This window comes from Geotrypetes seraphini, chromosome 14 (assembly GCF_902459505.1).
Source record: "Geotrypetes seraphini chromosome 14, aGeoSer1.1, whole genome shotgun sequence".
In the NCBI taxonomy this organism is placed as follows: Eukaryota; Metazoa; Chordata; class Amphibia; order Gymnophiona; family Dermophiidae; genus Geotrypetes; species Geotrypetes seraphini.
In genome coordinates this window covers 74184834-74201838 of record NC_047097.1, presented here as the reverse complement: position 1 = coordinate 74201838, position 17005 = coordinate 74184834, and the positions used below count along the sequence as shown (strand labels likewise).

Sequence of the window (17005 nt, the reverse complement as noted above, 5' to 3'; positions counted from 1 at the left end):
GGTTATTTCTGAAAAGGCTCAAGGGACAGGCCTCTGTGATTGAAATGTTTGTGTTGCAGAGAGCTACATATTTATAAACACACAAGTGCTTCTGTACTCCCCAAATGGCAGCAGCTCATTCCATGCTCTCTCCCTCCACTCGCTTCTTCACCCCATCTTCATTTCGTTCATAGTTCAAGGTGTGCCCAGCGCTGGTCCTGAGACTAAGCAGACTGGATGCTGGAAGATTGTACTGTCTTATGGGCACATATTCACTAGATATCTTACTCTGCTACACACTGGTGCAAGTCAACATGATCCTAAAGAAGAAGCAGATTACATGTCTTCAGGAGAGCCATCAAATAAAAAAAAGATTAAGTTTTTGCCTTGCTAATATCTTTTCTAGTAGATAGGTGTGTCATTCTGGACAGTAGAGTATTCCCCCCATGCTCGCAAGCCATGCATAAGGAATCCGTTCCAGGTTTTCAACTCCTCCTCCTCCTCCTTCTCCAGAGGGCTCTGCTGCCCCCTTCAGTTTGTACCAAAGCAGGTGATAGCCCTATATAGGAACACATAAGAAGGAGGGGTACAGGGAGACTCCCCGAACTACAAATCTGTTCTGCTTTGAAAATAACTACACCAATAAGAAACATTTATGGACCTCAAACATTCCCTCAATGTGTTAAAACAACAGATTATTCTTCATAACTTTGAGGTATGACATTAAAATCTCAGTTTTGACTTGAATTTCCTGATTGAGACAGTAGGCAGGTGAAAGGGTGGGGTGCCAGAATAATACATCTATCTACTAGAAAAGATATTAGCAAAGTAACAGCCTAATTTCTTTTTCTAGTGCAATAGGTGTGTCATTCCGGACAGTCATGATGTATAAAAGCAGCCCAGAAATCTAGGGTTAGATCTTTGCACCTGTTCATAACACTAAGGACTCAAAGCCGATGTCCTCCCATGCTGCCATGTCCATTCTGTAGAACTTGAAGAACGTATGCAGAGTGGGCCAGATTGCTGCCTTACAAATCTCCCCGGATGAAATCGCCTGAGTTTCCACCCACAAAGAAGCCACACTTCTTGTGAAATGTGTTTTCAAGGAGACCAGCGATTGCTTGCCACAGATGGTAGCTTTAGATGCCGGTCTACTGCATCTAGCCTGACTAGTGAGCACAAATAGATGGTCTGACAGTCGGAACTCATTTGTGACTTCCAGATAACATAGAAGGACTCTCCTCACATTCAACTTTCTCAGAATCTGGTCCTCTTTCTTTGACCCCGTGGTCTGGAATGCTGGTATTCTTACTTCTTGATTGATATGAAATGCCGAAATGACCTTCAGCAAAAAAGACTGGACCATGCAAAAGGAAACTCTCACTTCTAGGATCTTGAGGACTCCCTGCACAACAAGGCCTGCAGCTCCAAGACTCATCCCGATGACATAATGGCCACGAGGAAAACGGTCTTGATGATAACATTCAACAAAGATGCCACTTAAATAGGCTCAGAAGGAGCCTGGCTCAGGCAAAATCATATTAAGGTTCCAAGACAGAAAAAGTTGTTTTACTGGAGGTCTAAGCCTTAATGCCCCCATTAAGAATCTGGCTATGTCTGGATGAGAAGGCAGAAGAGCTTTGCATCCACAGGTCCTGAAGCACGAGAGGCCTGCCACTTGGACCCTGAGTGATGCCAGAGCAAGGCCTTTGTCAGGACATGCTTGGAGGTAAGCTAGCACCACTGCGATCAGAACACAAAATGGTTCGACCTTCTCTTTCATGCACCAGTGTTGAAACGTCTCCCATGCCTTAGCGTAAGCAGAGACCATCATAGGTTTCTTGGCTCTGAGAAGAGTAGCAATGACTACATCTGAGTATCCTTTGCACTCAAGAGCCATGCTGTAAGACCAAAGCGATCTGGATCTTCTATGACCACTGGACCTTAAGATAGAAGATCGGGCTGTACCCATAGTCTGAGACCCTAGTCCCTCTGAAGATGAACTAGGTCCGTGTATCACGGCCTCCATGAATAGTACTCCCAGGTATTCTAGGGATTGGGATGGAACCAGTTGGCTCTTTCAAAAATTCACTGTCCAGCCCAGATTCTGCAAGACCTAGACTATACCGAGTTTGTACCCTCACCAAATGATCTCCAGCACCCAGTGGTCTGACAAGATCTGCTCCAAGACATCCATATATGCCCAAAGCCATCCACCTATCCTCAAGGGGAAGACTTTGGCCCTGGCATCACTGTACTTTCTTGGAGGTTGAAGTAGGACAAAAACCAGAGGTTTGACTTTGCCTAAGTCCTGTAAATCTCTGTCTTGATTCTAGATAGGATCCCTGAGATGAGGGTCCTCCTGAGTACTGTCAGAAGCGCCTGGAATTATGAAAATTAGACCACCCAAAACTTCTCGAGGTCTGCAGTATGCTGTCTGGCAGAGATCTCAGCTGGCAATCTACCACGCTGGACAAATATCTGTCCCTTGAAAGGGAGTCTGCTGAGACTTGGAGGTGGACTCTCCCACAATACAATAAATCTGTTTCTAGACCGCATAACCAAATAGTTCTATGAAGTTCACAAAAAAGTAATAAGGAAACAGAAATAATCTGAATGAAGAGATCTAATTGACTATGAATTTGTTACAAGAGATGGCTGATCTAGAGCATTCCATGGCTGAAATGGAATAAGCTGAGACTTTGCTCATGACTCTAATGATGTCATATAGAGCATTGGTTACAAAATCCACCCTTGCTAGCATAAGCTATGGCAAAGGCTCATCCTCTGCCAGGGTGAGCCCACGCATCTTGGTATGACAAGCCTTTAGGAACTGGACTACCTGAGATGCTGAATCTCTGAGAGCAGAGGAACCCGACTGGGAAAACAAAGGTATGAACTCAGATGCATCTTCATCCAAATCCTGCCCTGACTGGGTCCCCGATGCTTGTGCATGACTCCACTGAGGGAACCCCATGCCCTTAGCAGGCACCAGCCCCGGTGCCACTCCTGCCAAGCTCCCCCCCCCAAGGAATTAACCTGGCCTCTGTAACTTAAAAATATTTCAATATATCATATGGAGTCCTGGTAAAGCTTTGTCCGCTGGCATGCAACTGTGCTTCACCGGGAATGCTAACTCTTCCTTGTCTGGTTCCACCGGAGTTTCTGACCCAGGATCCACATACTCTAGGCTCCCATCATCTCAGTGGACTTAGTGGAGGAAAAGCCAGTAGTTCCCGCCTCCCTCATGTGCCGTGCCACATGTGGAACGACGACTACCCTCTGACAGGCATCCGCCACAAATTTGCCATGAATCTGAAGTATCCGTGCCAGAGGAGTCCATCCCCACCAGTTTTAAGTAAAAATGAGGTGTTTTGAGGCAGATTGAGGCTGGATAAAAACTCAGAAAACTCAAGGAAGGGGTATTTTTTGTTTTGGTTTTTTTTAGAGGTGAGGGACCTGTCCTTAACCTCAGAAACTCACAAAATTCACATTTAGAGACACCCGACTTTTCCCATAGGCTGTACCAGCCCTACTACTGTGTCATGCTTGTGCTGGGAATTGTTATTCACTGAACATCTAGCCAGAGGTATGAAAAGACTTCAGCTTGTTTTGTGGACTGCCATCCAGACCCTTCATGGGAGTGGTCCCTCAGATCGCCACCGAAGCCCATGCAACATCATGGGGGCAGGAACACAGCCAGCCCCAATCCAGGATCCAAACCGCCATGGGAGACAAAGAGCCTGCATTCAAACCCACTATGGATGAGACCCGGAGCGAGCTTGCTCCCAAGTGAACAGTCTCTGAGCCTCCAAACTGTTGAAGAAGGCTGGCCACACAGGAATCCAGAAAAGCAGGTACCTGTGGGCTACAGACCTCGAACCTGACAGTCTGTGTCTTCCCACAGCCAGAGATGTCTCGGAGGAACACAGGGCCTCTGCAGCACAAAAAGTCTTGCAATTGGATCAAAAACCTGAACAGAACAGAGAAGCTCCTACAACTTTGCGCGTAGAAAGAAAGACTGAGGCTCAGAGTGAGCGGAGGCAGAGCTGAAGAATATCGTGACCTTAGAATTACAGGGTTCTAAGTGACAATTTTTAACTCCGATGACTTCCAGGTTCTATCTGACATGTAGATGTTACAACACTCACGAGGATTTATTGCAACTTAACCGTTCCTTCATTTCATAAGAAATTACATGGTTCTATGTACAGAAATTAGTCTATGAATGGGATTACAAGGTTCTAACTGCGGTACAGTTAGAACCCTGCAATTCTAAGGTTGCGATATGTAAATAAGGCTCTGTACACACTTCGAAGTCAAGGAGGGCTAAAATCCTTTGGTCAAAATATACATTACCATTTAGCTGTGTGTGATCTTTTCCACATCAGCTATAAACCAAAACTTTGTAATCCATTTGTGTTTTGAAGAGCTGTATGATTGCATTTGAGCAAAAGCTAATGGTATCTGTTACTTCGTAGACCTACTAGAAGAAATTTTCCAATGAAAAGTTTGGGCTGGTTAGGCAGGATGAAGGCAAAAGCCAGGTTATGCAATAGCTAAGGAAGCACAGCTCAAGGTGCCCAAAACCGAAGTGACTCATCCTTTCCAGCGATGAGAATCATACTTCTTTGCTCTTGCCTCTGTGCTGTACTCCATCACTGCCACCAGCCCCTGTTCTCACATTTAAACCTACAGCAGTCAGCAACAGTGAAGGGAAGAGAGTACAACAGCGAGAGCACTGCTGTGAAAAAAAGGGCAAGGAGCTGGCTGAGGCAAGGATTTAAAGGGTCTAACGCAAGGGGAAATATGGAAGAGGAGAAGAAACTATCGTGGGAGGAAGAAAGAAAGACATATTTCAAGGGACATTTGGATGATTGCTGGACTAAAGCGAGATCAGTGAATACTGAGGATGAAGGAAAGCGGACACTCAGTTGTATGTAGAGACTCTGGCTGGGAGGCCAGAAGCGGACTCTAGATTAGCTCAGTGTTTGGGGCTTGGATGCGATTAGAAATGAGGACTGAAGGACTGGACAAAGACCAACAAGTTCCACAGGAAACCAAGGGAAAGCCAAAAACAAAAGCAAAACACCAATATTTCAAATGCTGCAGGTAATATCAATCCGTGTTTCAGCTGGGAATGCCTTCTTCAGGGGTCCAAATGCCGAATGCCAGAAAATGTAATTGTGCTATAAAGCATACAATGGTGTGTGAATACCAGTCCCTTGTTGGAAGAACTTGGGATAAAGACCTGATCTTCCTCACATGCAACTTCCTCTAAAGTCACTTTTTAAAATTTGGCATACTGCTCCCCCATTGGGCTGTTTGAACAGACTATTTGTTTTGGGTTCAGGGGACGACAGTGACTCGCGGGGGGGGGGGGGGGCACAATTGTTGGGGGTCGTTGTGGAGGGCCATCATCGGCGGTGGGGGACTTTTTTTCTTTTGTTAATGGGACAGATATTTTGCATGTGTAACACACGCAAAATATCTGTGCCATTGAAAAAAATGAAATCCCCCCCCCCCCCAGGTAAACCTGTCAGTAACACAGACAAGTCAGTTTTTACAATCGCTAAAACCCCATTTTGGGGGAATGGGAATAGCCAAGCGATGTTAGTGGGTTTTAGCTAATTTGTATGGCCGGATCAGAAAATGGGCGATCGAGGGGAAAAACACGCAGTGGGCCGTTTTGTGCATCGGGTCAGTAACAGTGATCGTCACTAAAGCTGTGAAAACAGGTTTAGTGATGATTGCTGACTAGTGCATCCCCCACTAAGACTCCTGGCCAATGTCGTGTCAAGTCTTGATATTGCCTTGCACGTTTGCTATTAAATTCCCATTGGCTTGAAGACCTGGAATGCCTTAAAATGACTGCACCCCTCCACCCCTCCAGAACTCATCTTGAAGTAAATGGAAAAGGCACCCCATGCTATTGCCAAAGGGTCAGTTTTACTATGGAAGAATCATCCAAGAATTTTGACTCTTATTCTACTATAGAAAGGCTCCCCTGGGAGCACAGATGATACATTATAAACACACCATCTCCTGTGCCAACACTGAGCCTTTATGCTGAAGGAACAAATCAATGTGGCACATCTTCCCCAAATGCCAAAACTAGCTTCAGGTGACAAAGCAATTCATGTGGCAAGATACTTTACAAGAGCTCTGATGCCCACTGCAAAATGCATCCCTGCCAGCATCAGATTGTCAAATGTCCCATGGTCAGAGCCTGCGGCACTACCTACACAAACTATGGTCTACGTTTTATTCACAGACACCCCTGGAAGAGTGCATGCATTGTTTCAAGAGAGCGAATATGTGAGGGAAACAAGTAAGTGTTTATGATGAGAAGCAATTAATAAACGCATCAGCGATGACCTCGATTCTACAATACTCCTGAGCCGTGGAAACAGCTGAACATCTGGAGGTATTTGGCTCCCGGCGATTTTCCCTCATGCTGCAGAAAACGATACTCACTTCTATCCAGCAGCTTTACTCTGGTGCAGAATTTTTCACAGAACAGGTTCGTTTTGGGAAAGAAAAAGATCTCCTCTCCACAGTCACTCAGTGAATTTCCAAAGAACTGAAGCATTTCAATCGTTCCAAAATGCAGGCAGGCGCTGTGTGGTGCTGACTGACCGGTCTGTGTTTAAGCAGAGCCAGAGGGGTGTGTCAGCAGGCCTCTTATCTGAGCTGCTGTGAATCACAGCACAATAGCCACCAGTCCCACATTAACCCCTATTCATTATCTTTAATTATCTTATGAAAATATGCCAACCAATCTATCTGTCTAGTTATTCCCCCTGCACTGGATTTTAATGAGGGAAGCAGCAGGTATGATTAAATATACAGATTATGCTGACATTGTGGGGTAGAAATTTGGCTGCTCTCAATAGGGTGCACTGAACGCAGGGAAGAGGAGTGCTGCACCTGACACAGCCAGCAGGCTGGGCCCTAGTATAAGGCAAGAGTTTGGAAGTTTCACTATTTCATCGGGCTTCACCCTGGCAAAAGCCTGCTTGAGCATCAACATCTCCCTCTTCAGGCTTCAGACCCTTCCTTTCACAACAGCTGTACTCCAGGGCAGGATAGGAACCTAAAGCAGTGCACGTAGGTTTTGCCAGCACACACAGTGGGAGGAGCCATTGGGCAGTTTCCACGTACCTCAATTTGAATTTGGCTTCTTTTTGAGGGTTTCTTGTGGTTCTGAGCTAATGTAAAACCTGACAGATGAGGATTCCTTTCTGCGAATACAAGTGTAGATTTCCACTGTCCAAACCACATCCTCTGTGTGGTGTAGATCCTTAAAATTGCGATGATTTATTTATAACCTGCAATCTCTGCCCAAAGTGGCTTACAAGAAAGCAAATATGTAACACGAACATAAATCAAATTTAAAGCAACATGAAAGCCACCGCCTGGCAAACTGTCACAATGCAGTGACATCTGGGGAAATGTGTAGCAGCTGCTGATAAGTGCAACAGAGTTTGACTAGCCTCTACAGGGAGGGTAAATTTACTAGAAGAGAGTCTTGTACACTCCTCCCAGAGCTGGATCCCAGCAAATATGCATCTATATACCTTCGTCTCCAAAAGAGGGGACAGAGTGGGCTATTTGGGATGGTGGCATGTACCCTCTATATAAGGATTTCACCCCATTTTCTACCAAATTTGCTGAAATGGATGGCAGACCAATCCTGATTTGAAAGGGAAAGGCCCAGATCCTTTCCCACTCTATTTGGGCTTCAGAACCTCAGTCATATGACAGATTTCACATTGCGCTTTCCGAGACCATGACTTAATTCCTCAAAGGGCAGAAGTGGGTCCTCCAGCCATGTTTTGCCAGGATTTGCTAAAGTAGATGTTGCAATTGTAAGTAAAAAAAGAATTCCCTCTGAGGAATCTGACAGGTATTTTGTAGATCCTGAAAAGTCCAGAGTGCTTCTCCATATTTAGGATTCCCCTTCATTTCCAACTCCTTAACAGGCTAGGGTCCTGATATGGGGCCAAGCAAGAAAACTCTTTCCTTCTCTTTAATAAGGATACACCAATTAACCCACTGTGAACTGTAAAATGAGCTTTGCATGTCTCTTTTTCCTTGACACCCAGTGAGATGTATAAAGAGTTCATGCCAAGATACCGCATCTAGCAGGGTCTGCTCTATCATACAAACATAAGAATTGCCGGGACAGGAAGTATTCCTCCCGTCTTCCATCCCTGCCTCTACCTGAGTTACAAAGTGTTGGAGCTTGTCTCCTGTTGCTGCTTGTTCACACTGAGAGCACCCTTAAAATTTGAGATTATCTCGTTAGTTTTCACGCGGTTTGCGTGGTGTGCACAGTTTTGATCCTGAGCGCCCCCTTTGTGAACCTTTTTGACTATTTCTGCCTTATTGTTGATTCTAAACTGGTGGCAGCCATTCAGGGAGCAGCTCAGGGCTGGACGGGAGCTCAAAAAGCTTGCTCCTGTGTGCCGGCCAGGTGCGCCGCTTGCCACGAGATGTGAGGGAGGGGCTCAGCATGGGGCAGGAGCGTGGAAAGCTCGTTCCTGTCCATACACTGCTGGACCACCAGGGATGCGGAAAAAGGTACACAGGGGAAGGGGGGGTAAAAAATTGTTAGAATCGGCCAGAACAGCCTGTTCCAGTTTACCAGATCATACATCAGGCCGGCAGAGTCCTGCAGCAAGTCTGGGAGGGAGTTGGGTGGTCACTAGGTGATGACCCGAATATAGGACGAAACCCCCATTTTAGGGCCCAAAAATCTTATCCTATATTTGAGTATATACGGTAATTAAGAACATAAGAGTTGCCATACTGGGACAGACTATAAAGCCCAGTATCCTGTTTCCAGCAGTGACTAATTCAGGGCACAATTATCTGGAAAAATCCCCCCAAACTAAAACAGATTCTATGCTGCTTAGCCTAGAAAAAAAGCAGTGGATATTCTCAAGTTTTTGTAGACTGGCTCACCAGGATCACCCAAATTTCTAATCTTGAAGTCATCCTTTTTAAGGGATGGGGAAAGGTCACCTCGGTTTATATTCGGATTGGTTTATATTCGCATATATATGGTATAACTCTCACCCACTTGCTTTGGAACTCTATGACATAAATGTTAGAGGGACTCCTTCAAACCATCATATGGGAAACATTTCCTCTTACTAGTTCTAACCCAGAGGTGGCTACAACTGGATTTGAAAGAATTTGTAAGTTTTACATTCCGATTTGAGTTTTGTGATCATGGAGAAACAAGAAAGAAAAGCTCTTTCAAAAGAAGCAGCTTTGAGAAACTGGGATTGTTCACCCTTGAGAAGAGAAGACTGCGAGGGGATATGATAGAGACTTTTAAAATACGTCAGAGGAGGGGCGGGACCGTGGCGCAGGAAGCAGCGCCTAAACAGCGCAGGGATCGCTGACGCTGACTTCGCGATCCTGCTGCGGCTGCTTCATAGGTGGTGCGGGGAGGCCAGGGGGGCGAGCGGTCCTTCGGGGTGGGTCAGGGCATCAGGCCTTCAGGGTGGGGCGGGCGGGCAGGCAGGCAGGCAGGGTTTCAAGGGGGAGGGGGTGACAGGCAGGCAGGCAGGCCTTCAAGAGGGGACAGGCCTTCGGGGGGGGTGCAGACTTTCAAGGGGTGCAGGCTTTCAAGGGGGGGCAGGCAGACCTTCAGGGGGGTGCAGGCCTTCGGGGGGGTGTAGGCCTTTGGGGGGGGGCAGACCTTCAAGGGGGTGCAGGCATTCAAGGGGGGGGGGACAGGCCTTCAAGGGGGGAAAGGCAGGCAGGCCTTCAAGGGGGGGACAGGCCTACAAGGGGGGGGACAGGCCTACAAGGGGGTGGGACAGGCCTTCGGGGGGGGGGGGCAGACCTTCAAGGGAGTGCAGGCCTTCAAGGGGGGGTGCAGGCCTTCGGGGGGGAGCAGACCTTCAAGGGGGTGCAGGCCTTCAAGGGGGGGACAGGCCTTCAAGGGGGGGAAAGGCAGGCAGGCCTTCAAGGGGGGACAGGCCTACAAGGGGGGGAGAAGCTACAAGGGGGTGGGACAGGCCTTCGGGGGGGTGCAGGCCTTTGGGGGGTGCAGACCTTCAAGGGGGAGACAGGCAGGCAGGCCTTCAAGGGGGGGACAGGCCTACAAGGGGATGGGACAGGCCTTCAAGGGGGGTGCAGGCCTTCAAGGGGGACAGGCCTTTGGGGGGGACCATGATTTAGAAGTACACGGAGGGAAGGGGGTGTTCAAAGAGACGTGCATATGCCAAACTTTGGGGGGGGGGAAGAAATAATGGGTCTGAAAATAGAGGAGAGGGAGAGAGATGATGGACCATGGGATTTAGTGAGGGAAGGAACAGAAAGGGAGAGAAATTGGACACAAGGGATGGTGTGGAGGAGGGATAGAGATACTGGATAGGAGGGTAATTAGGAAAAGAAAGGGAGAGATGGTGGACTCTGGGGTGGTGGGGAAGAAGGGAGAGATGCCGGATGAAAGGGTATTTAAGAAAAGGTGGATCTGTGGAGGGAGATGAAAAAAAGGAAAGATACCAGACTTCCTGGGAAGGGAAGGGAAATGGAAAGGGAGGACAGAGTTGGCAGATGGATGGTTAGCACGCAGAAAGAAGAAAGAAGGAGACCCTGGCAAGCAAGTTATCAGAAGAAAACCAGAGCCTTGGACCAACAAGATTTGAAATATAACCAGACAACAAAAGGTAGAAAAATTAATTTTATTTTCTGTTTTGTGATTATAATATGTCAGATTTGAAATGTGTATCCTGCCAGAGCTGGTGTTGGACTGCAAACGTGAGCTAGGATTTAACAGAGAGAGGAAAAGTCCTTTTTGTTTCTTTATTTTATTTACACCACAGCGCCAGTGTGGTTAGGAGAAGCCAAAGGGGGTGAAAAAGCTATAAAATCCACCAGGAGTTTTGAAAAAAATCACCCAACTGGGCAGGAAAATCGAATTGAAATACCAATTCAATAGGCCAGGGGTGTCCAATGTCGGTCCTCGAGGGCCACAATCCAGTCGGGTTTTCAGGATTTCCCCAATGAATATGCATGAGATCTGTGTGCATGCACTGCTTTCAATGCATATTTATTGGGGAAATCCTGAAAACCCGACTGGATTGCGGCCCTCGAGGACCGACATTGGACACCCCTGCAATAGGCTGAATCGAATCAAAAATTTTTTTCCTGAATCTGGCAGCATTAGTTTGCGCTACTGTCTTAGACTTTAGGACCTGGGATTGGGGAGAGATGGCATCCTCAGTACTTTATAATGCAAGTGAAACGAGGATTTGGTCAGACTTTTGAAGGGTCTGCAGAAAAAAAATATTGTATAGGCCGGGGACATGAGACAGCAGGAAATGGGAACTTTTCTTCCTTCTATTTTTGTGAATGGAAAGGCTGAGGATGTCAGAGAGTTCAGTTAAAATATGTGCTTTATAAGAAAATATAATAATGTGTTTTATAAAGTTTATAGCATAGCTGGCCTACCCAGTGAGGTGTTCCTAGTGATGGTTGTGGCAGCATGTCAATGTGTTGAGAGGAAGAGGTGGTCTGGGAAATTCTGCTGAGCAAACTCCGGGCCCATTTCCACCCCCCAGTTAGTCCACTCCACTCAATTGGTTCACACACTGAGTGGGTCTTTGGGTGTTGTGTTGGGATCTCTTCCAGTGGTTTATCAGTATCTCCTTCTGGTCCAAGGAAGGAAACTTTGTTATCCTTAGCATTGACCTACAGAATATGTTTGTAACAGCGCTGCTTGTGTGGCATTAGGCTATGTAGTGATCGAAAGAAAAAAACAGACCTTTGCACATTTTTGCACTATATGATGGGTGTATGAGGAGATTCACATTTCCTGCACAGCTAAGTCCATGTGAAGTTACCTTGTGCTGTATTTGACATCTAGCAAGGTCTCTGTTTGAAAGGAAAGATCTAAACTTAAAAATGAAGTGGCCAGAAGTTATGGTAAAAGCAGATAGTGTAGCTGGTTTTAAGAAAGATTTGGACAAATTCCTGGAGGAAAAGTCCATAATCTGTTATTAAGACATGGGGGTAGTGTCTGCTTGCCCTGGATCAGTAGCATGGAATGTTGCTACTCTTTGGGTTTTGACCAGGTATTAGTGTCCTGGATTAGCTACCATGAGAATGGGCTACTGGGCATGATGAACCATTGGTCTGACCCAGTTAGGCTATTCTTATGTTATGTTCTCATCTGTAGGGGCCTTTGTTTTCACTTCTTATTTTAATGTATTATTTTTCTGGGAACTTATCAGTGTTTTTTATAATAGGAACAAAAATGGAAGAGAATTAATGTGTGTGGAATGGGGGGTGGGTAACTAATTTCTTCAGCTAAATAATTCAATCCACCTCAACCAGACATAGAAGAACTCATGCAACATTCACACACCCTCCAACCAAAAACGTCAAAAGAAAAAAACTGTTCGACAACCTCCTAGCCATTCGAGCTGCAACACTCGACTCCCAACTCTACAACCTATTGACCTCGACCACAGACTGCAAAACCTTCAAAAAGAAATAAAAACCCTTCTATTCAAAAAACACATAAAACCGAACTAACACAATCAGAACTGTCCCAAGCATCACCTGCAACTACTCCATATGTACTTCTGATGTCATGACAATTCAGACATAATTTATGTTATGTTATGTTTGGAATATAAGAAAAATTTCACTGCCTGTTTCTATTCTGACCATTTATTCTGTTTCATGGTCATTACAAAAAATATTTTTTTACAGGGGGGGGTGTCAAAAAATGATGGGCCCCAGGTGCCACATACCCTAGGTACGCCACTGGATACGGGTAAACAAGGTCTTCCTCAGGGAACATCTGGCTTGGCCTCTGCGTGTGCGGGTAGCCGGACTAGATGGGCCTAAGGTCTGATTCGGCGAAGGCATTTCTTATGTTCTTATGTTCTCAGTATCTTCAAAAGTTTTAAGAAGACCTTTTAGATCAGCATCTGCAGAAGATTCATGATTTGATAGCATGCTATGACCATGTAAATAAGTTACAAATGTGCAAAGCCATGGCCATACAAAAGAGTAAGTCAGTGTTGGAAAACCATATACAGGCAATGATGGGGATTTCCAATTCCTATTGGGCAAAGCTCCTTTGAAACTTAAGCTGGATGAGGGGCTTTAGGCGGACCTTTTTCTTTTAGTATACAAAACCCAACTTTGAAATTAGGAACCAATTTCTTCAACTCAGGCATGGCAATGTCACAGAAAAACATGCATCACTCACCTCTGTGTAAAATTTTCAAACTCCACAGATAATTAAGGCCTTTAACAACCTGTAGGAAAAAAAACCTATAATAAGCGCATTGGCATGATGTGAACCTTAATAAATAAGCAAAAACAGTTTATTCTTTTTTTATGAGATACACACCAATTTTATGCTCTAAACTTAAAATCATTAATAGAAAATACAATACAACATCCTCTATAATAAAACCCTTACCCGCGCATGCGCTGTTGAAACGGCTTGATCCATGCCGCCATGATTTCTGCTTCCATGCCGAATTTGATTTGAGGCGCATGCGCGGCAGTGGAGTCTGTGGCAATTTGATTTGCGGCGCGTAAGAGGAGCCTGTAGCGCCGATTTTACCCATTGCCGACCTCACTTCCTGCCAACGGCTTTGTGAGACCCGGGAGGAGAAGGGAGGGGGGATGAGAAACGTTACAGATGGCTGCCTACTACAGGACAGGGAGAATAGAACGGGTGCTGCTGGACAGGGAGGAGGTAAAAGGAAGGGAGAAGGGCTACTGCAGGACAGGGGGAGCAGGCAAGGAGTGGATGCACAGGGAAGGGGGAATACTGCTGCTGCACAGGGAAAGAGGGGGAAATGCTGCTGCTGCTGCACAGGGAAGGGGGGAATGTTGCTGCACAGGGAAGTGGGGGGGAGAGGGAAAGGGGATCAGGGAGCAATCTTGGTTTGTTTTGGGGAGGGAGACAGAAGGGGGCCATGGAGAGAGACAGAAAGACAGGCAGGCAGCGCACGAGAACAAAAGACAGACACACAGAAAGACAGCGGGCAGGGAGAGAGACAGAAAGAAAGAAAGACAGACAGGGGGCCAGAGAGAGAGAGAGACAGACAGACAGAAAGAAAGAAAGACAGACAGCGGGAGGGAGAGAGATAGAAAGAAAGAAAGATAAGACAGCGGGAGGGAGAGAGACAGAAAGAAAGGAAGAAAGAGACAGGGGCAAGGAGAGACACAGAAAGAAAGAAAGACAGACAGACATATATTCTAGCACCCGTTAATATAACAGGCTTAAACACTAGTTTATTTATATACCGCAAATACTTCAGCAAATTTCATTACAGTTTAACATTAATAAGAAGTGGAGATAATGTCCAGAATTACAATCTTAAAATCAATGTTGAATTTACTACTCCTTTAATACATGTTCATTAAACAAATAAGTTTTCAAAGCCTTCTTAAAATTTTTATAGTTATTCTCTGAAGTCATATGGTTTGATAAATTTTTCCAAAGTTTTGCATCTTGATTAACAACTGTAGAAGTAAACAATTTGGTATACTTTATTCCTCTAAGCCAGGGGTAAGGAACTCCGGTCCTCGAGAGCTGTATTCCAGTAGTGTTTTCAGGATTTCCCCAATGAATATGCATTGAAAGCAGTGCATGCAAATAGATCTCATGCATTTCATTGGGGAAATCCTGAAAACTCGACTGGAATACAGCTCTCGAGGACCGGAGTTCCTTACCCCTGCTCTAACCTCTGCAAAACAAAATGGAAAATTATGTCTTAAAGCATGCAGTCCTACTTCAGAAGAGCATGTAAAAAGAGAGACTTATAAGATGGTGCTTCTGAGTGGTGAACGGGTACAAGTGTTGATCGACCTTTTACTGCGTCAAGATTTACAAAGACTAAGAGACAGAGTAATACTTTTAAAACCAATAAAAGGAAATAGTTACGCTCTGAAATGTGTTGCCAGAGGATGTGGTAAGAGCGGTTAATTTAGCTGGCTTTAAAAAATGTTTGGACAAGTTCATAGTCTGCTGTTGAGAGAGACATGGGGAAAGCCACTGCTTGCCCTGGATCACAGGCTCTGAGGGGGTTTTAGAAGGCTCACATGTTCCACCACAAGCGTACTAGTTAGAGTGGGATCTGGGCCTTGGTCCTCATCTCTATAGTCACCTGCACAGACTACCGAACTACTCAAGGAACCTGCTTGCTGCTTTACTAGGACTAGCCATAACTTCTGAAGCAGTATTTTTCACATCTTTGGGATGAGGCCAGTGACTACTGGTAGTGTAGAGTAAGTTGGGGTCATGCCTTGATCCATGCTAGGTTGCATCCGGAGAAGTTTTATCAGCCGTAAGCCTGAAGTCATAATGCCATTGTACAGGTCGATGGTGAGACCTCATCTGAAGTACTGTGTTCAGTTTTGGAGGACGTTCAGCGTATAACCACTAAGATGGTCTCAGGACTTAAAGATCTCCCATAAGCAGGCTGCAGTTATATTCTCTCGAAGAACGCAGAGAAAGGGGTGACATGATAGAGACATTCAAATATCTTACAGGTCGTATTGAGGTGGAGGAAGATATCTTCTTCCTTACGGGTCCCACGGCAACCAGAGGGCATCCGCTCAAACTCAAGGGTGGAAGATTTCATGGTGACATCAGGAAATACTTCTTCACCGAAAGAGTGGTTGATCGATGGAATGGTCTTCCATGTCAGGTAGTTGAGGCCAGTAACACACTCGACTTCAAGGGACGATGGGATAAACATGTAGGTTTGCTCCGGGGAAATGCTTAAAAAGAGGGTTCTTGTTGAGGGAGGGTTCTTCGAGTGGGCAGACTTGTTGGGCCGATGGCCCTTTTCTGCTATCATACTCTATGTTTCTATCTGGTCAGTTTGGGCATCTTTTTGGCACTTGTTAGTTATTGAAACAGGTCTAGACTCAAATGTCCAATTTTTGCCCTGGACGTTTTCTACAATGATCCATTATTGCAGATAACCACCCAAAATATGTCCCCTTGAGATTTAGACCCACGGCAGATGAGAAAACTTACTACATGATGGATTTCAAAAATAGCAATTTGAACGTTTTGGTGAAAAAAAACATGCCCATCTGCCCCATTTATGCCAGTTTTTGGATATGTTTCTATTTTGAAAATGAGTCCCATACTGTACTGTGACTGGATTTTCAGAAGATTACATTACATTACATTAGGGATTTCTATTCTGCCATTACCTTGCAGTTCAAGGCGGATATTTCATAAAGTCCTCATGAGACTCTTATAAGGAAATGTAAACTAATTGGAATTTTTTTAATTCAATGGGAAGGGGAGGGATCATTATCCTGGAGATGGTCATGAAAACAAAAATGGTGTCAAAATTCAGAAGAGCATGGGACTAACAGGAAATTCCTACTAGCAAGAGAACAAATTCAGCCCCAAACAATGAATTGACTGCATTGTGTTTCCAGAAGACAAAGGGTAATCTGCACATAGTGACATTGGTGGCTGCAAAGTGCTGAAGGCGGAAAATATTTATATGGAAAGGTACAACAAGGTGGCAAACTCTGTAAGCATTATAACATCAATGTACTGGAAAAGCATTGGGATCATGAAGATCATGTTGGGTTGTTTAGATACAAAAGGACTCTCAGGAAGGGTTTGGAGTTGGTTTCAAGGCTTTTTGAAAAAGAGATCCTATCGAGTGGTTGGAGCAACCCATCTGGTGTGCCCCAAGGCTCACCGCTATCACCCATTTTATTTAACATCTACATCTCCTCTCTAGGACATTTATTGCAGAGTTTAAACCTGAAATTCTATATTTACGCTGATGACATCTCTATTTTAATTCCTCTAAACAATTTTACTAATGAAATTTTTAAATCAGATATCGTTTATTATGACCCAGATAGAACAGTGGACTATTAATTTCAAATTGAAACTTAATACTGAAAAGACTAAACTCTTCCTGGCTAGTCCCAACGATAAAATAACAAATACATTGCTTCATCTTAATGGTCATGACTACCCGATTATTAAAAC

At 45.1% G+C, this 17005-nt stretch overlaps 1 protein-coding gene across 7 annotated transcripts in view; it reads right to left on the bottom strand.

Moving 5' to 3' along the window:
• Positions 1-17005, bottom strand: part of MAP2K5 (mitogen-activated protein kinase kinase 5) — a 229552-nt gene that overhangs the window by 129492 nt on the left and 83055 nt on the right. For all 7 annotated transcript variants that reach the window (XM_033920062.1, XM_033920063.1, XM_033920066.1 and 4 more), the window contains one exon: positions 13226-13274. In XM_033920062.1, the coding sequence (XP_033775953.1) occupies positions 13226-13274 (49 nt within the window). The remainder of the gene's footprint in view (positions 1-13225; positions 13275-17005) is intronic.